We start from the raw sequence: 20,689 nt of genomic DNA, 5'->3' as shown, positions 1-20,689 counted from the left end.
TGTCGTGTTGACATGGGATGTCAGTCAGAGTTTCTCCCCCACAAATGCAAAATAGAAAGTAGCAATAAGTGATTTTCGCATCAGTGTGGGAGATTAAACTAACTCGGGGTGTAATTTGAGCTCTATCGCACACTTCCAATCTCCTTCCAATTAAGGGGCGCGGTGGGGTTCCTCCAGCAAGAGGAGAGCACTCGCGGGGCGGACTCCGTCGCCTCTCGTAGGCGGTGCTTCCTCAACCCCCAACCCGCTCCCCCCTATTCGTCTATCTCACGCGCCATCTCCGCCCTCCAGGGAGATGCGCATCCGTTGAGCAAGCGACTCTTCTCTCTTTTCCTGCCGCCGTCTTTAATCGCAATCGGTCTGCGGAAGGAGACGCCGGTTCGGTGCCCGACTCTACTGGACCTCACTGTGGATTCACACCCAAGAGTTTTGTCGAAGACGGAGTCTGAACCGAACCCAGAGAGAACAAATGCTGCAAAAATGTGGATGTTTACCTTTTTGGGATGCGTGCGCGGCTCGTCGCTGTCGGGTGGGAAAGTGTTGATAACGCTAATCGGGAGTTCCGACTGATTCCAGGTGCCCGTGAACGCATCATGTCCACAGCCAGCAGGCTCCAAAGAGAGAGTGCAACATCTCAGCTACCCCCGGTGGTCCTCACTAGAGTTGGAGGAGGAAGAAAAGAGGTGATGATAATGATGATGATGCTTCAGTAATCTGATTTAGACCCGCACACACACTTTTGCTCATAAAACAGATGACCAAGGCCGACACGCAAACATTTGCAGGGGATGAGTGAGGGGTCACTCCAGGGGGACGCACAGGTGTGATTCTCAGCCCAGCCGCTGTCGCCGTGGCAACCTGACAACCGGCCCAGTGGATCTGCAGCCTCGGATGTGACTGAGCTGTCAACGTTTCATCACTAGGAAGCAACCCCCCATCATTTTTGGGTGAGTGCTGTACACAGTATACAGTCAGTTTGGCAGCAAAACAAGCAAGCGGGGGTCTTCCATCTGTACACTCACTGCAATCACTATTAGGGACCCTCCATGCAATGTACTGTACTCTATTCCAAATGCTCAGTTTGGATTGACATTGTAAAGACTGCAGCCTGTTAAGTACCTGATATTGTGATCCACACCATGCACGTTTTCAGCAAAAGTGAACTAATATGTTGATTCTAGAGGCGTTAAAGAGGTAGCAGCAATGCTAAATTAGCATTAAAAAAATGTATGTATATTTTGTGCTGAAATGTTAGCTAACCTTCTAAGCCCTCAAACTGCTTAATTTACCGTACTAGTAGTTACTTCAATCACCCGTGTACTAATTACCACAATTGCACTATATCATCCTATTTTGTATGAATGAGATGTTTAGTTAGTCTCTTGTTGCCTTTGGCCTAATTATAGCGTTTTGTACAAATGAGGTTTTTACTTGCCTTATTTCCAACCATGTATGACTTATGAGTCACTACGCTCTGTGTCCCACTATGTCGGTATGAATTGAAAGTGGTAGGAGACAAGGTTATCTGCACAAAGACAGCATTGCCACAGTACTATTTTACAAACATCGGGTCACAGCAATATGTCGTAAAGAAAACTCTGTTGCACTTCATCTGCTTTTTCTGAAGTGACTACTTGGAATTGAAATGGAGTTGCATGAAATGTTAACCAGGCCAAACATTAGTTTAATTTTTTCGCTTTGATACCCAGAGGTTCATTTTGTTCCATTAATAATGCATGCAAGGAAACGCTCAGTTTCCCACACTTAACTTGAGAGTGCTGTAATGCAAATCTATTTTGGAGTATTTAAATCTGTTTCCCTCTCAAATGAATGACAAAAATATATATATCAAAATAGCCTTCAAGTGATCATTGCTTTTGAAAACATCTACCAGTTCTTACACTTCTGCTGTAGCCAAGAAGCGATGGAAGTTATTTCCAGAAAAGGTGAAATGATGAATGGAGGAATCACAATGAGCTCTGAAGTTGAAAATTATTGTTACAATTTTTAGGTGGTTAAAAAAAAAAAAAAGAGACAGAGCCTCATCAAAAATTCTAAATTTTGAGTGAGTTGGCCACTTCCTAGTTGGAGACAATTGGATATTTTACTTTTAATATTTCTTTCTATATGTGAGACAAAATCACTTGTATAGACGCCAGTCAGAAAGAAGAGCTAGCGTAACATGCATGTGGAATAAAAAAAAAAATCCTATCAATTAATCATAGGAACAGCTTGAGGTTGAACAGAAGCCATGGTGACATTTAGGCCGTAAAAGGGCAACCATGATGAGCTGTGTTGCTTCGACTTGTGACACAGGATGCTGGAATTCATATGATCGACTCCCAAAAATCGGAGGAAAATACGTGCAACAACTCCACGACCAAGTTGACTTTGGGTGTGTGCGTGTGTCTGTGTGTGTGTGCGTGTGCGCGCCTTATAGCTGCATGGACGCGTCGTCAAAGTCGTGGCTGCCACATCAGGGTCAGTTTGGTTTGGGTGGTCAAGTGGAAGTGTGCTGTGGCGGACCCGGCGTTTTAACCCCAAGTGAGTGCGCTCCGATCCCCACCCCAAACCGTCTGTTGTGTTTCACGTTCCCATGGAAGTTGTATCTATTTGACGTGGCGTGTTGGTTTGTTTTTTTGTATGTATGTATGTGTATGTATCGACTTGGAAGGATTTTTTTTTTTTTTTAAAATGACGAGTTGAGATGTTGCATGTGTATCATGGTCCAAATTCACACTTAGGAATCCAAATTGCAAACCGCAAAGGAGAGATGAACAGACACGTTTTTCATGGCGACTCCTCCAATATGATGATCAAAAATTAACGTAATTTCCCGCCAAGCCGATGGCGTAGAGTGGGGGGGGGGGGGGTTTGGCAGTTTAGTGTCGCCCATCTGTCAATGCTTCCGATCGGGGCTGATTTGGGTGAATTCCTTTGTAGGATTTTGTCAAAATTGGAGTCCTGAAATGGTTTGCTTCATGCCAAAATGTCCATCTTCCTTTTTCTTCCTTGTCAGTTAGAAGCGGAGCCTTGAAATCCGCCTGAAATGGCCATTTCGTGCCAAACTGGGTGACTTTCTGGTAACTTTCAGGCATCCACCCATTTTCATTTCGATGGCTGAAACTGGTGTCAGCGGCTGTTTTTATTGGAGGTTTTTTTTTTTTTTTCGTTTTAACTATCCGAGAATCCGAGAAGTTTCAAGTGTGGGTAAATCCGCTTATTTGCAAACTCACCATGCTGTGTTAATAAGAAAAAAAAAATCACACACACACACACATACACACGTAGGGAGAGCTAACGATGTTCCTATGGCAACCAGGCCACAGTCCTTTCAGGTTTTTTTTGCATGTGCCCGGGTGAAAGGCGAGAATTCAGGACTACAAAAGCAACAAAATGAAACAATGTTTCTCTGACAGCCTTTTTTTTTTTCATATTTTTGTGACATAGCATGCTGATGTCATCTCACGCTCATCCCCATATTTTAGCCAATGGGAGCTGGCCTTCTGCAGCTTCCTCCCGCCCCCACACTGCGCTACCTCAACCCCTCCACCCACCACTGCTGTTCAAATCCTGCAGCGCTGCTTCTTCTCCTTTTTCTGCCGTGTCTATTCTTTTTTACATTTTTTTTATTTACTTGATTGCTGCCTGCGGGTCTAAAAATAGCAGCAGTCAGAAGTGTCACTTGTCTTTCTTTGCTCACTTTGCATAAACCCCTGAGAGCTCAGCTATCGCGTTCGTTAAATGTTAATATGTCATTAGAGATGCAGGTTTTGCATCATATATTATGTGGTCTTGAGTTGGAATCGGAATGCACATTTTTTTTTTTTTTGGGTGGGGGGGTGACATTTGATCTGACAATGTGGGATATACTGTATGTTGTTCTAGGCATATTAGCATCAAGCTAAAATGAAAAAATATGTGATTACGGTCACGTTTTAGCAAGAAAAAGTCTCAATATTCAAGTCAGATTATGAATTGTTTGGTTTCATAACATGCTGACTTTTTTGTCACATTGTTATGTTCAACTTACAAAATAAAAATATAACTTTATTCTTGTAAAATGACAAATTCTAACATTTTGCCTTTTTTCATAAAATTATGATAAATGTATTCTGTGTTAATATTTTGAGGCTTTTATACTATTTTATATTATTTATACTCATATTTTAATTTTGTGTCACCCTAATCATTATGCGTATGCAACTTTGACCTTTAAAAGAAGTAGGGATGTGAATACATCATCGGAATTTCGATTTTTACATTTGAGGAGTCCTGGCTGGTCCAAATGTTAGTACAGTAGGCGATTTGAGGTTGCTATAGAAACAGCAGAGCAGCTGTTTTTGTGAACCATACACATTTTTTTAACATGATGTTTCAAGGTCGCGTTCATATGTATCGAGAGTTTAAGACGACCTGCGAAGTGTTTGACACGTCGAGCTTCATTGGAGCTTTTCCCCCCGCTTGTTGGTCCTTTGGCGGACTCGGGCTCAACCCTCCCGGGGCGACGCCGTCAGCTTGTCAAAGAGGCATCAACTTGATGTGTCGAGATTTTTTTTTTCTTTCTCTCAATGCCGTCATGGAGGGTGATCGCTTGGGCGGCTCGCTTCAAACGAGCAAGTCAGACTCCCTGAACCTTTTTTTTTTTTTTTGGGGGGGGGGCACATCAACCACTTCAGACCCAGGGTAGACTTTCTAGACGCACTGCTGTGTCGCAGCTTTTGGGCATTTGGGATGGATTTCCTCAGTTTGCTGAGGAATTGTATCATGTTGCATAAGTTGATGTCATTAATTATGACAACCATATTATCCTAGATTAAAATTCCCTGCTTCTCATAGTGAGTCCCAGAACTTGTTTCAGGAGGCTGTTATGTTCACACAGAAGTGAAGGCCAAACATTTGGGAAGACAATGAACCCTCACATATTGAGTAGATCATTCGCAGAATTGACAATTAGTGTATTTATCGGGGGCCCAATCCACTAGTAGTCACTGAAAAACTCACTGATTTGGGGAATGGGGGTTTGTTTGGGTTTTTTTTTTTTATGCTCTAGCATAAACACTTTGCTTTGGTGTTATCTTAGGGCCAAAGAACTATGTTGAAGTGAGGGGTGGAGCTTCAATCGGTCAGGCTATTGAAAAACTGTTCTTTGCTGGCATTTTGTGGCATCTATTTGTCTTTCTTGGCTTGGATTCTTGAAACATTTTTCTGGGTCTACTCGTGATAGCCATTACGACTGAATTTCCTGTCGCTAAGTGAAGGTTCAATTTGTTCGGTTTGGGCCACAAATTTGGGAGCAAATAAACAAAATTTATAGGTTAAGTTCATCTTTGAAGGACCACTGGATGTGACGAAAATGACCTCAAAAAGTTTTTTTTTTTTTTTTTTTTTGCTTTTGGGGTCTGAAGTGTTTTGGGGGGAGTCATTACAATTCACTCCAATGCTCTACCCACGTGGAATGACAAAATAATTAAAATATTTCAGTTTATCGCCCGTCGAGTGTAGCCGACGCGGTTCGAGTTTGGTAGCAAACGGAGAAAATCTCGAGAACAATAATTCCATGCTACCAAGGAAATTTGGGGGGGATTTTGCCCACAATCTCATCAACTAAAAATGTAACGACCATGCACATTTTGTTGAGTTTTGGAGTATTATGTCATATGCTTTGGCCTAAAACAGTGCCTAGTTGTGAATGTCAAGGAAATTTTTTGGGGGGGCTGGGGGATATTGCGATTTCATTCATCTCTGATTGAATTAAAAGGCATGTATTTGTAGAGGAACACATGATAAGTGGCGAGTATGGTTCTCTTAACACCCACTCCGCAGTCTTCTTCCTCGGTATCGCAGTTAGCTGGAGGTCGGAGCCACCCACACACGCAGCAATTTACATCCCGAATAGGGAGAGAGGCAACACATGCACACTCATACACACACACACACACACACGCACACACACACACACACACACACACACACACACGCACACACATGTTCGGCACACACACATTCATTTTGTGTCACATTAGTTCGTTAGGTGGCCGCTTCACCGCTCGGGTTCAGGACATGCACTGCGTCTTCTGTGTTTTGTTTGTACCGTGCCGCCACCTTGAGCGGTTCAAATGTGAGCTAGTCGTTTCCATGGAGACCAAACAATTAGCCCATGTTTCAGAATAGAACCTGGCAAGCGTCCCATTTGCAGGCTTTGGGAGGAAATCACAGGATGACAGTGTGTGTCTTTTGCTGACATTAGTCATTGAAGTCAAAGAAACAGACCAAAAATAGAATCGAGGAGGAACAGGAAATTGATCATTGGTGTTGTAGTGTAATAGCGAACATCTTATCACAAACGTATTACATATTCCCAATGTGGAGAGAAAAAAAAAAAGTTCCATGTTGAAGGCTTTTCAGGGCCACACCGTAAATCCTGAAGCTCTGAGAATTTTACGGGGGAAAAAGGATACACAGTAAAATTCACCTGCTTTCCTTGCAGTTACTGTTGTTTTTTTATCCTTTATGGGGAAAAGGGAGCCAAGCATTTGAGCGAGGAATTTATTTGTCTCAAGTGTCGAAACGGTAGGTGGTAAAAAGCCACTTTTGTCACCGTTACGGCGACTGCGGATGTCTGTCCTTATGTTTTTATTGATACTGTTGTTGACATGTTAAATGTCCGTCGTGATTTTGTCATTAACTTGCGTGTGTGCTCAGTTGTGGTTTCGAATTCAGTGGACTCTCCAAAGTGGAACACTGTCAACTGTGATACTAAATTAATGGTCTAGAATTTTTTTGTTTGTTTGTTTATTTAACCTATGGTGCCCTTTCCTCCTCCCCAGACCAATCGCGCAGGGCAAGTTTTGCCTCTGTGCGACAGTCAAGCATGGAAACTCCTCCCAACGCTACCCCACAGTCCTTCAGACAGCCGGTGAGTGCACAGAAACACATTTGTGGGACTAAAACCCACTTTTATGCATTATTTTATTGTGTCACATTGGATTTGTAGTTCTTTATCGACCACAGATGGGTTGATTGATAATTCGAGATCCAGAAATACTGGCTAGTAGGGGACTTCAGTTGCTGAGTAGCTAACTAACTATTTCTTCACTTTTTTTTTTTTCCTTTTCCAGAGTTTCCTCAATAGAAGGCTGAAGGGCTCCATCAAGAGGGCCAAAAGTCAGCCCAAACTAGACCGGACCAGCAGCTTTCGACAAATGATTCTGCCCCGGTTCCGTAGCGCTGATCAAGAGAGGTTGGTCGCGTTTGTATTTACAGTGTTTGTGGAAAACAATGTGAATGGAACTGCTCTGCGGTATCGTTTTATGATATCTGTATGTTAAAGTGACAATGCAAAAAAGAAAAAGAAGCATGCAGCCCATATGGCTGTGATGCCAGATTCTTGTTTTTCATCCTAACGTGGGGTCACATCTCAAAGGAATCCGGGCTGCATTGTTGTCAGGAATTTTCTGCTGTACTAACACAATTCAGTCACGACGCGAGCGAACGGGAAATGAAGATGTCGAGGCAGAAAGTAGAGCTATTGTGCTGACGCTACCCACAGGAGGAAGAGAATAGACATTTTTGGGGCAGATATATGGGTGTCCACTGTTGTTTATGTATGGATGCTAAAAAGGCTTTAAAGTTGCCACTTGTTATTCTTTGCCCAATAAGATTTGTGTTATTGAACACGGTCCCTTTGCTCGTTCCAAGCTAAGGTACAAAGGCCCCTTTCCCATTAAAAGCGAAATTGCTACCGTTCCTTGCCAAAGAAAGGGAACAAGTTGCATTCGCTAAGTTGCTATTCGCTTTAAAAAATGAATTACTAAATATCTTTCAAGACATTTTGAGGATCAGTGTCCAATAATGTTTAGCGACATGCTAAAAAAATATTGCGATTAAAAAAAAACAAAAAACAACAACCCTCCATTAAAGCTGGGGTTGCTGTGGAAATCTAGGGGTGGTTAGGCTCAGGGCTGTGGTCACCTTGACTTCCTGGCCGTGTTTCATACCACTGCCTGACAGCTGCCTTCACAGCCGGCTTCCCGTTCTGCCCACACACACTTAATTCTTCCCGTTGATGCTGCAAAGGCATCCGACGTCCAACTTCGCACTCTCTCTTCCCATCGCAGCTGCTCGTAGTTGCCTGCCAAGCTCTTGTTTTGTTTGCTTTTTTTTTTTTTTTAAACATTTTTTTCAGATATTTCATCCAATGCTCTCTTAAGAACAAAAAAAAAATCAGGTTAATTCCTCAAAATGTAATCTTTTACTTTTCTGTTTTTTTTAACACCAAATTCAGTCTTGAAAAAAATGCTTGATCATGCTAAATCAGCTAGCATGCCCCTGTCACTACTGTTAAACCAAGCAATAATCACATATTAAGTGGTCTCAATGTATCTTTTTTTTTTCTATTGCTCTCTGCGGAAGACCAAAATCAAGATAATTCCTAAAAAAACAAAACAACCCCCCCCCCAAAAAAAAACTCCAATTCACTTACTTTCCCTTCCATCAGAAAGGAAATGATTTCCTACTATGTACATTTTCCATCGCGCCGCTGCGCTAGCTAAGGAATGACACAGATGAGTCGAGTCAACAAGCCAAACTGCAAACAGCAAGAATTACAGCTCTTGCTTTTCCCCACCCCCCAAAACTCATTATAAAAGGATCATCTCCGAAAATATATATTTAGATTGTCAGGTGTGATGACGACTCCTTGAGTCTCTGTGACTCACTTGTGTATTGAATGAAAGTCTTCTGCACAAGTTTATTTAAGGATGATGACAGTCACATCCGAGAAACTGTGAAAATAAATGCATTGTGGTTTTTTTTGTTGTCTTTCTTTCTATTCTCTCTCCCCCACAAGGACACGCTTGATGCAGAGTTTCAAAGAATCCCACTCCCACGAGTCGCTGCTCTCTCCCAGCAGCGCTGCCGAGGCTTTGGACTTGGTGCTGGACGAAGACGCCGTCATAAAGCCGGTCCACTCCAGCATTTTAGGACAAGAATATTGCTTTGAGGTGGGTACGCGCCCACAAGAATGCACCCAAATTGTTGTCACATTCCTGTTTGAAGTGTTAAGATCCTGGACCCACCAACCCAACAATGCACCATTGACTTGGAATGCCCAGTAGACTACATGCACCAAGTGTGTGATGTGCTTCCGATTTCGCCCATGCTTGGCAAATTAGGTTCCAATTCATTCCTGCTTCATTTACAACATGAGGAAAAGGAATGCAGGAGGGGAGGGGAATATTCAGAAAATGGTGAATGGCTCAAATGCAAAGCATTGCTGTGTGCCACTTGGAACTAGATCGATTCACTATACTAGCAAAAATTGTGATAAACCCTGTCCTCTTCATGCAGTAGAAACGAAATGGAGAGATTTTTTTTTTTTTTTGAGTTACTGTGACCACAAAAGCATGAGGCACACATTTCAGCATAGGAGGTAATGATCAATGTGCTGCTAAAAGTCAATTGCTAAATTGGTTCATTGCTTGATGAAAAGTCATGTTACTTCAGCTGGTTCCTTTCCTGGTTTATTGACTGAAAAAAAAATTGTCTTTTTCCATCTTTAGGTGACCACAAATTCAGGGACAAAATGCTTTGCCTGTCGTTCTGCATCAGAGAGAGACAAGTGGATTGAAAACCTGCAAAGAGCCGTCAAACCCAACAAGGTGAACCTAATACTGATTCAAGTCTGATTTAAAGCAAACCCTTTGACATCAGTCATGAAATTGTGGGGATTGGATGAACTCTGAGTACTTATTTGCCAAGTTCAAATGTCAAGTACTGTGGCTAAGGCTCATGAATGTTTGTTTTTTTTCTTGTCCAGGACAACAGCAGGCGTGTGGAAAACGTTCTGAAGTTATGGATCATCGAAGCCCGGGACCTGCCGACCAAGAAGCGCTACTACTGTGAGCTGTGCCTGGACGACATGCTGTATGCCCGCACCACCAGCAAACCTCGCACGGACACCGTCTTCTGGGGCGAGCATTTTGAGTTCAACAACCTGCCCACCATTCGTAGCCTTCGGTTGCACCTCTACAAGGAGACGGACAAAAAGAGACGCAAGGTAACGTCACTTTGGCGGTATATTTCCAAAATGGACTTCAGCAACCAAATGTGATTCCTTTCCTCTTAAAAAATTACGTTCGCAACTGCGCTTCCTTGTTCAATCAGGGGCTGACTTTCCAAGTATGCAGCAGTTCACAAATATGGATTCTTGCCTGACGTAAGTGACCAAATTTGGTTCCGGATAAATGGCTGCATTGTGTTGTTGGCATTCTAGGAGAAAAGCACATACCTTGGCCTGGTCAGCATCCCCATCTCCAGCATCACGGGCCGTCAGTTTGTGGAGCAGTGGTACCCCGTCATCCAGTCCAGCGTTTTGGCCAAGAGTGGCGGCGTTGGGAGCGGCAAAGTCATCAACGCCTCACTCCGCGTCAAGTCACGCTACCAGACTATGAACATCCTCCCCATGGAGCTGTACAAGGAGTTTGCGGAGTACATCACCAACAACTACCGAACACTGTGTGCAGTCCTGGAGCCGCTGTTGAGCGTAAAGAGCAAAGAGGAAGTGGCATTTGCCCTGGTGCACATCCTCCAAAGCACCGGCAAAACTAAGGTAAACAAGACCTACTTTTATTGAGGGGTTTTAACATGAAACGTGTTATCTTTAATAAATAAATAAATAAAATGCGACCCGCTCTCAGGAGTTCCTCTCCGACATGGCGATGTGTGAGGTGGATCGATTCATGGAGCGTGAGCACATGATCTTCCGCGAGAACACACTCGCCACGAAGGCTGTGGAGGAGTACCTCAAGCTGATTGGTCACCGATACCTCAAGGAAGGGATAGGTAGGAACTGCGGGAGAACCCGAAAATTGCTCTTGTCGGCCACACGTCAGTGAAAATACCAAATATGGTTCCAGTTGTGTTGAAAGAATAGGTGTCGACATCAATTGATTTGTCAACAACTAATCAATTACTCTCATAATGGAGCAATGGCTTAGAGCCGTCGTTTAACTTAAAATTGTCCAAATCCTCTGATTTCAGCCTCTCAACAGTAAGTGTTCTCTGATTACTGAACAATACCAAATAAGCAACAATAATTGGTAAATGGACAGTAATCTGGAGGAAAATGGTTTGCAATACACTTGAATAGAACACAAAATTTGATTTGATTAATCAATGGAATACCAAAATTTTGTTCCTTTCCTGATGTGATGATAAATTACAAAACATAGTGCCTTCCTTGATAAGGGGGCAAGTCAGAAAATATAATTTCTTGTTTGATAAGTAGCTAAATTATCACACACGCTCCCTTTTCTGACAAAAGTTGCCCAAATATGGTCCTATGCCTCTTCATGACTAAGTTACCACATTTAGTTCTTTGCTTGATAATGGGCTAAGTTAACACTTATCATTACTTGCATATTCAAACCCAAGCTGTCAAATCTGATGTCCATTAAAGGCTAAGCTACCAAATATTGTTGCTTGCCTGATGTGGGCTAAGTTACCAAACAGGGTTAATTTCCCCAAAGCTCAGCTACCAAATATGCTGACAAGGGGCTAAGTTACCATACAGACTAAAAGATAAGTGAACAAATATATTGCTTACCTGTGAAATGCTTCATGACCAAATATGTCCCTATGTCCTTCAGGCGACTTCATCCGAGCACTGTATGAATCTGAAGAGAATTGCGAGGTGGACCCCATGCGAGTCCCGCCGTCAGTCCTGGCGGACCACCAAGCTAACCTCCGCATGTGCTGTGAGCTCTTACTCTGCAAGATCATCAACTCCCTCTGGTGCGAATCTTATCTTTCCAAGATATATCGTCTCTGTTTATCCGCTGCATTCTCTCTGACTTGGAGTCTTGTCACGCTTGTTTGCAGCATTTTCCCTCGCGAGCTGAAGGAGGTGTTTGCCTCGTGGCGGGCCCGCTGCGCCGAGCGCGGCAGGGAGGACCTGGCTGACAGCCTCATCAGCTCCTCGCTGTTCCTCCGCTTCATGTGCCCGGCCATCATGTCGCCCTCGCTCTTCAACTTGACGCAGGAGTACCCGGTGGAGCGTACTTCGCGGACCCTCACACTCATCGCCAAGGTCATGCAGAACTTGGCCAGCTTCAGCAAGTGAGTCCTTTAAAAGCTCCGGGACTAAACTTGACTCACCAAATATGCCCCCTACACCCCCCCCCCACCCTAATAAGAAGTTTGCAGATTTTGTTCCTTGCCCATTAAACAATGTAGTTAACAAAAATGGCTCCTCACTGATCATCCCGATAACGTTTATCAAAAGCTAAGTTACCAAATATAGTACCTTGGCTAATATAGGTTTGGGCCCAAGGAAGAATACATGTACTTCATGAACGAATTCCTGGAGATGGAGTGGGGCTCCATGCAGCAGTTCCTCTATGAAATCTCCAACATGGACGCTGGAGGGAACGCAGGAGGCTTTGAGGGCTACATCGACCTCGGCAGGGAACTGTCCATGCTGCACAGCCTGCTATGGGAGGTCATGGGCCAGCTCAGCAAGGTTGGTGCCCCCCGTATGCTGTCCAATTCAGATTTTGGGATCCAATGTGACTTGTGATGATTTTTATTTTTTTTTGTTCTCATGTTCATGTGAACAGCACAATTCTGGTTTGGTTGCGGTCACATTTTCCCTAAACATCCCACAGGACGCCATTCTCAAACTGGGTCCGCTGCCTCGGCTGTTGAATGACATCAGTGTGGCCCTGCGGAACCCTCAGCTACACGCCGCCACCAACCACCAACCCGAGCGGCCCAAGGACAGACTCTTCTCTCGGCCCACGTTCAATCGCCTCATGTCCTCCGACTTCCAGAGCCTGATGATGCGCGACTTAAACAGGTAGGTGTCCCCGTCTTAATATTTTGCCCCTCCTCCTCCATTTCAAAAACAGATCATTGTGTCCTTCGAGAGGCCTCACCGTGTCGGGTAATTCTTCACGCGTGACACTGCGGCGTCACATGGGTGTAATTAACAGCGAAGCGCAGAACGAGAAATTTCACAGGAAGGGAATTGTGCAACACCAAAACACAATCCCCGTCTTATTTCCGAGAGCCCCTCTAATGTCACCTAATTTATCTCCAAAGGCAATACGTTCTTTTTTTTTTTTTTTTTTTAATCAATCGGTAATTGCTGGCACCATCTGTTCCCAGACCTTCTTCACCAAACCCCCTTTTCTTCCGCCTCACGCTTCCTATTATCAGGAGACGCGGCCTCACATTATAGCCTAACGCTTTAAATGAAAACTCTTAACGTAAGAACAACAGCAGTTGTAATTGTGACCGTTTCCCCTCAACTGCATTTGCCTTGATTCATTGCCTTGAATCATTCCACTGGTATTTTTATATGATGCAATGATAAATGGAAATCCGCCAAACCACTGATATGCAGACTATTTCCTCAAACAGTGGGCGAAAAATAAATGCAGCTGTCAAACAGGATGCCTGCCCCCCCTTTCCCAATGAGAAAATTTTGAACATTTGAGTCAGTCTTCACATGTGGGAATTAGAAGTAACTATATTTTTTTAATTCTTAATGTTGGGCTTTTATCCTGATATTTGGAGGAAAATGGAATAGGAATGAGCTGAACAGTTTGAATTTGAAATTGTTTAAATTGATCAAAAATGTAGGAATTAGAGCTGAAAAATGGCAAGGTGATTTTGGTAAGAACACCTACGAGAACACACACTAAGGAAATTACTTCAGAAATTTAAGGATTTGAAGCTCTTTTCTACTCAAGCGTCATCTGTCGGGTCAGGTGGGACACTAACTGGACCTTTGTGTCGTGCCTCAAGTTCCATAGATATCAACCGCCTGCCGTCGCCCCCCACTGGTGTGTCGGCCGTTGAGTCTCTCTCGTCCAACCTCAACATGAGGCGCCAGGCCGAACGAGACCTGCGCTCGTCCCGGGAGGTGTTCTATGTCACCCGGCCTCCGCTGGCCCGCTCCAGCCCGGCATATTGCACCAGCAGTTCAGACATCACGGAACCCGACCCCAAGGTAACGCAGCATTATAATACAATATTGTTTATGACCACTTTTTCCATTTTTATTGTTTTGTTTTGTTTCATTCCTGATGGCTTGATTGACTTTGATCCGGATTTTCCATAAATCTTCTTTTGTCATGACTGCTTTTCAGGTTCACAGCGTGAATAAAAGTGTGTCTATGATGGAACTCCAAGACTCACGCATGAACAGCATCTCCAACCTGAACTCCGTGGGGGACATGCTCACGTCCTCGCAGGCCTCCATCGCCGGCCTGGGCCACAGTTTCGGCAACTTGGGGGGCCCACTCCGAATGGCCGGCCACCTGCCCAGCGGCTCGGCGGGCTCCGGCCTGAGGCTTAGCCAGATTGGCCACATCGGCGGCCCCACTGAGTCCATTTCCCAGCAGCAGCAGCAGGCGGCGGCAGCCATGCACTACCCGCTGTCCTTCCAGAACCCTCTCTTCCACCTGGCGGCGCAGAACTCCCCGGCCCAGCCCCCGCCGCCGCCCCTCCTGTTGGCCCCCGAGGCAGAGAACGGCCACCATGACTATACCCCGGCGTTTGGCAATAACGTGTTCTCCCGCAGCGAGGACCTGTCGGCGCTGCGCTCTCAGAACAGCCTAGTTCAGCCCAGCATCGTCCACTCACACAGCTACAGCGATGATTTCACCCGTCAGAATCAGAACAATGATTTAGTTTGGCATCAGCTCTCACTGCAAGTGCAGGTAAGTGTGCTGCTTCCATGCATGAAAACTCCCATTTACTTAAAAAAAAAATTGTGGCAGCTAAGCAGTGTAACTGAAAACCCACACAGGCACGGGAAAAACATGCAAACAGGAAGACCGAGGCCCTGAATCGAAACCATGACCTCTGCACTGTAAGGCGGATGTGCAGTGTGTAACACATTACAATTTTAAAAAGTAACTAGTAATATGTTATTAATGTGTCAGTCATACTGTGTAGGCTGCAGCGGTTCTAATGATACCGTTATGTACTGTATTGTCCTGAGCTATTTCTATCCTGCTGCGTGGGCTGCAATGAATCTCTGTTGCTTGTTTTTTTTTTGTTTTTTTTTTTTAATACAGCTGGTGTGAGGACAATTGTTCTTGTTGAATTAATTACGAACTTGTCTGTTTTTAATCAAATATTAACTTAGCATAACTTATTTTAAAACAGCATACTCAAATGTTTTTTGGGGGGGGGATGTGCACGTTTACCGCATTTCGGTGAGGAAGGCCCACGGCTATTTAGCCAGGGAGCCTTGCTTAGCATGAAGGAGCACATTCAAATGGCATTCTGGGACAGGACAGGAAGAACGCCCCCTGGCTAGTTAGCTTAGCATAAAACAAATGATGTTTCAGGCTGTTTCAATGAGAATGGTACAATGTCATCTGGGGGTGTTTCAGCAAGAAAGCTAGTTTGCCATTAGCCCTGCTTAGCATCAAGTGCAGAACGATTTCCAGACACATTTTCAGAAATAGTTTGTTTTATTTCATTCTTGATAGGTGTGCTGCCCCTCCATAGACTCAACTATTTGTATGCTGTACAAGCAATTGAAAAGTCAATTTTCCATTGTCGGTCCCCTTGAACTGACATTTCTTAGATGAATGCTGCATTCACAACCTGGGGGTGTTAAATCTTTCAACCTTTCCCTCCTCTCAACCTGTGTCGTCAGGAGTCCCTCCAGCAGCAGCACATGATGGGCGTCGCTTCTCAGACGCCCACCGGAACCGGCACGCCCGCCTCCTTGGCCACGCCGCCTACGACTGTCCACCCTGTGCGCCAGTCCTCCATCGCCCCCCAGCTCCTCAAGTCCCAGCGCTCCGTCAACACCCCGGCCACGGCCACGCCGCCCAAGGCCCGACCCCAGAGCAGGAATCTCCTATTGGAGTCTACCGACGCAAACTTTGTTCAGGCCAAACAGCGGTTGCCACCGCCGAAGACTCGAAGGACACGCCAACCAAAAGCGGCAAAAAGTCGCAACAGTTGCAGCCTCCGCAGCAACATCTGCTTAAGCCCCTTGGCAACAAACAGGTTAGTCATTCAATGTCGCCATTTGGTGTTCAATTACGCAACTGCAGATGGTAGCGATTCTACTAAAAAGTGTTGTTATAGTGATTGTATCCACATGACATCAGATATTTCATATGAGAACTTGTTTCCAACTTGAGACTTGAATTCAACACAGAAATTGTTTATATGTCTGGTTTTGTACTGCGGAGTTGGTTAGAAAGAGTTCAGATAGTCTCACCAGTTGGGAAAGTTTAAGAAACATTCCTTGTCTTTTTGTTTCAAAACATTGCAGTAACATGTAGGAGAAACTGCAAGACTTGAATGGAACTGTTTGGTTGCATTGGTCGGTGCTGTTGTTTTGGATAGCAACATCATTCAAATAAGCTCAGCAATTAACCGTCCATTTGTAAATATATTTAAAAATTTGTTGGAGAACAAAACAAATGCTTGCCACTCTTTCCCTCATAAGATAAGATAAGAAAACCTTGATTTGTGTCACAATGGAGAAATTCCCAATTTACAGCAGCAAAATTATGAAAGGGAGAAGTGACCATAACTTTTCTCCATGCCATTTTCAGGGTTCCCAGTCCAACCTGAATGAGCGCACGGTGGCCTGGGTGTCCAACATGCCGCATCTTTCCGCCGACAATTAACCGTCCATTTGTAAATATATTTAAAAATTGTTGGAGAACAAAACAAATGCTTACCACTCTTTCCCTCATAAGATAAGAAAACCTTGATTTGTGTCACAATGGAGAAATTCCCAATTTACAGCAGCAAAATTATGAAAGGGAGAAGTGACCATAACTTTTCTCCATGTCATTTTCAGGGTTCCCAGTCCAACCTGAATGAGCGCACGGTGGCCTGGGTGTCCAACATGCCGCATCTTTCCGCCGACATTGAGAGTCTGAGGCCCGACCGCGAGGGCCAGCTTAAGGAGTACTCCAAGAGCATGGACGAATCCCGCCTGGAGAGGGTAACCACAACAGTTTTTGGACGCATAAAAGTAGAGGTGGCAAAAGTACTCAAACGCTGAATTAATTAGAAGTAGAAAGGAAAAACTCTCGCTGAGGTTAACTGAAGATTCTAAATTGTCCACATTGTCCAGTGCGCCGTATCATTCATCAAGTGAAACTTTGCAGGTGAGGGAGTACGAGGAGGAGATTCACTCCTTGAAAGAGCGCCTGAAGATGTCCCATCGCAAGCTGGAGGAATACGAGCAGAGGCTCGCGTCGCAGGAGCAGCAGACCAGCAAGATCCTGCAGCAGTACCAGTGCCGCCTGGAGGACAGCGAGCGGCGTCTTAAACAGCAGCAAGTGGAGAAGGACTCCCAAATCAAAGGCATCATCAACAGGTGACGTTTCAGGGAATGTCTGTGGGCCCCCCTTATTTATATACTTTCATTTTACCACGGCAATCCTAACACACATATTTTGGGGGAGGTATCATAAAATGGTCAATATCTGGATGAAAAACATAAAACGCAGGGACAGATTACAGTGTAAAATGGGAGAGACGGCCACAGTTCTAACTGAGAAGTGTCCAAAGTTCGGCCTTGGGGCCATGGCAGGTATACGGATACCCCAGACAACATATTGCAGTAGTGAGTGGAAAAAATTCAGCATGCCAAGGCCTTAATATAATAAAAATGATAATAAAACGTACTTGATTTATACAGCATGATCATATGGCTACGCGTAGCTGTTATTTTATTTTATTTATTTTTGTTATGTTTGCTTCTATTTCCCTGTTGTCAGACTCATGGCTGTGGAAGATGAGCTGAGAGGGGGTGCCATTCCTGATATTAAGCCTCGAATCCTCACAGACCAGGTTAGTGCCTGAGTCTTAAACATCATTCTCCATTTGCTAGTCAGTGCAGGGTCTCATCCAAATATACCACCTTGTTGCTATCTAATCCAAACTACATCCTGAGTGACAGTCAAAAGCTGGATGCTAATCCAGTTGGGGGAAATAGAGGGTTGGGTTTGCGAAGGAATATCATGCCCTCAACACTCAAACTGAAAATAATGTACTGCAATATACGTTTATTAAAGCCCGGTGTGACTCACCAGCGGGCGGTGAGTGTTGTGGTGTTGTGAATTAGCCGACAAGGCTGCTGTGTTCTAGCTGCAATCAGTTATCAATATTTGTTTGTGCGGTGCTTTCAAATGTGAAAGCGAAGCCATTTTGGGCTTACGGTGGAACCTCTAAGGATGCAATCAAGACACCTTCTACTTAGCCAATCACAACACAGCAGTGAACAAGCCCCAGACAGTGGCCCCAAAGCTACATAGCTACAAACAAAAAATAACCATTACAGATACTGTCAAAATGCTCTGGAAAAGGCTATGGGGTAATCTTCATAGTCAGTTGTTCAAATTCAATATACACAGCCTTTGTTTTTATTACAAGGTACCGGTAATCAATGCTACTATATTTATACGAAAATGCGAACATTTTGCTCCTGACAATCTAACAAGGCTAGCTCTTGTGTGTACTATTGCCTTTTGAATCAAGTAGTAAACTAACCAACTAGCTAATAAAGCAAGTGCCGAGCTAAAACGACATTAACTGAGAGAAATAGAAAATAAAACCCAACCAATATCAGCTATTATCTGTTAAACTGTTGCTGGTGTTGGCTCATTCAATGATAACATTGTGCTTCTAATGTGTGGCTTAGTGACACCTACTAAGCTAAAGAGCCTAGCTATGTGTTGTCAGTTGCACCTTTTGTGTATTTTTTGAACTAAGTCACAAATAAAAAGTTTCACTAGCTCAAAAAAAAAAAAAACTGATCCCTCAATATAACTTGACAGTAATGCTATGCTTTTGTGCTAAGCTAACAAGGCTAGCTACTTGGTCATGGTTGCACTGTTTGTTGTATAGGCCTATTGGTTCTTGCCCCATTTGACTCTAGAGGAATCTTATATTTATGCTAAATCGTTAGCAATTGTTTTGAATGGCATCCATGTCTTCGTGTATTTTTCCCAAAATATTGATGTATTGTTCAACATGCCAGGGCAATTATCAGCCTCGGCTTCATCCGTTTTCATTTTCTCCCTAACAGTCTATCTGCCAGGGCTATGGGGGCCTCCCTGGATCCTGACTGCCACTACGAAAGCGACCAGGATCCGTGATGGTCATCCAAGTGTGAGTGCAGAAGCGCCAACCACTCCTCTTGAAGATCTGCTTGCCAGTCAAGTAGGACCACACGCACCCAAGCTCCTTGTCGCTACCAAAACTTTTCAAAAAACTTCTGACAATCACTTCACAGCGGAGACCAATTTGTACAAAGACTCCGACTAGAGCCAACATTCCGAGTTTCTTGCGCTAAACCTCCGAGGATATGAAGATTCGGGGGAGTGGGGCTGTGTTTTCCAGGCTACAAGGCAGCACTTGGAAAATGTAGAAGCACAAAAAAAAAAGTTTAGGATCCTCCTCAAATCTGATCTGAAAGCCCAATGTCACTAACTTTTAATACATGAGCGGTGGTGCGTTGGATTTTTATTTTATTTTATTTTTTAAATACCACACATCAATCACTTTCAAGCCTTTCCACAAAGAGTCCATGTATCATTATTTTCCATTTTCAAATGGCAATCAATTGATTTGTAATTTGTAAAATGGATTCTTTAATCCTTGGCTCCGATCAAAAATATGAAATTGAAAAACAGGCCATAAGACTAAATTAGACTTTTGCACTTAATTGTTACCTGACTCAGAACGTTGATAATGACGTCAGCTTGGCAGCCGTCGTAATCAGTTCGGACTGCGATCAAATTATGCATCATTGTACATCAGACAAATTTGATAAATTAAAGTGCGCCGACATCCCAGGTGTTGTACATCCCACTGTCAACTTAACTTGAACTGCAGTAGACTGCTGACAATGTTTAACAATATTACATGAAATGCACGAATAAAGTCCTCTCCCCAATACAGGTGACATGCACGTTTTAGTTTAAGATCCCTCGAAAGGCCACTTAATGTTGTTGATTGTGCTGGTGGCCTTTTTAAGACGGATAAACGGTGGATTGAAATGTCAAGTGGCATTCTTAAGGATACTCTAATTACGGTAAGGCTTTCGTTTAGGGAAAAAAAATCCTGTGGTTGCCTTCCACCATCTACATCATAAGCGGCCACCGCTTGCAGAATCACGGTACATTTCTAAGCGGGCTTGAAGAAATGTCTACTAATAGTATGGTAACATTGCCAACGCATTTACATGATATATGTAACGAAACATGAATATATACATTTGCCAACGCATTTACATGATATATGTAACGAAACATAAAAATAAATTCACTGTTTTTTTAAAAATGGCTAATTTAATGGACCTTAGATTTTTAAAATAAACCCCAAAATTAAGGACTTGTAGGATTGTAATTTTTTTTCTTGTAGTAAATTAGCCATTTTCCTCCCCCCAAAATAATTTTTTAAATTATACTCATGGTGGTGGTTCATGTGTGTATATACGTATATATAAATGATGAAATAACTAGTTATCGTGAAAATAATGTTTTACACACACATTTTGAGTTGTTTTACATCATTTACAAATTACCTCCATTAAAAAAAGAAAAAAAGGTGGCTCTTGAATCACTAAAGTTTGCCCACCCTGCTGTAAACTAGCATTATTTATACTTTCTTGTATAACTTGGGTTTGTAA

General features: G+C 43.6%; 1 protein-coding gene across 1 annotated transcript; it reads left to right on the top strand.

Annotated features, from left to right (window-relative positions):
• The first annotated feature begins 398 nt into the window (after nt 1–398).
• Nucleotides 399–19,645, top strand: LOC109519642 (ras/Rap GTPase-activating protein SynGAP-like). Its single transcript, XM_019876308.1, is given in 22 exon segments — nt 399–683; nt 786–947; nt 2,441–2,544; nt 6,831–6,919; nt 7,122–7,243; nt 8,852–9,005; nt 9,564–9,662; nt 9,821–10,060; nt 10,277–10,612; nt 10,701–10,845; nt 11,652–11,796; nt 11,884–12,120; nt 12,322–12,523; nt 12,669–12,859; nt 13,813–14,017; nt 14,157–14,729; nt 15,680–15,911; nt 15,914–16,038; nt 16,847–16,993; nt 17,160–17,371; nt 17,775–17,847; nt 19,085–19,645. Coding segments are annotated over 20 exon segments (3,666 nt in total). The 5' UTR covers nt 399–683; nt 786–947; nt 2,441–2,444; the 3' UTR covers nt 19,124–19,645.
• Nucleotides 19,646–20,689: the final 1,044 nt, after the last annotated feature.

The sequence above is a fragment of the Hippocampus comes genome, unplaced genomic scaffold (genome assembly GCF_001891065.2).
Source record: "Hippocampus comes isolate QL1 unplaced genomic scaffold, H_comes_QL1_v1.1 scaffold244, whole genome shotgun sequence".
NCBI lineage: Eukaryota > Metazoa > Chordata > Actinopteri > Syngnathiformes > Syngnathidae > Hippocampus > Hippocampus comes.
Note: the sequence above shows the minus strand (reverse complement) of the source record. Positions and strands in the feature narration are given on the sequence as shown.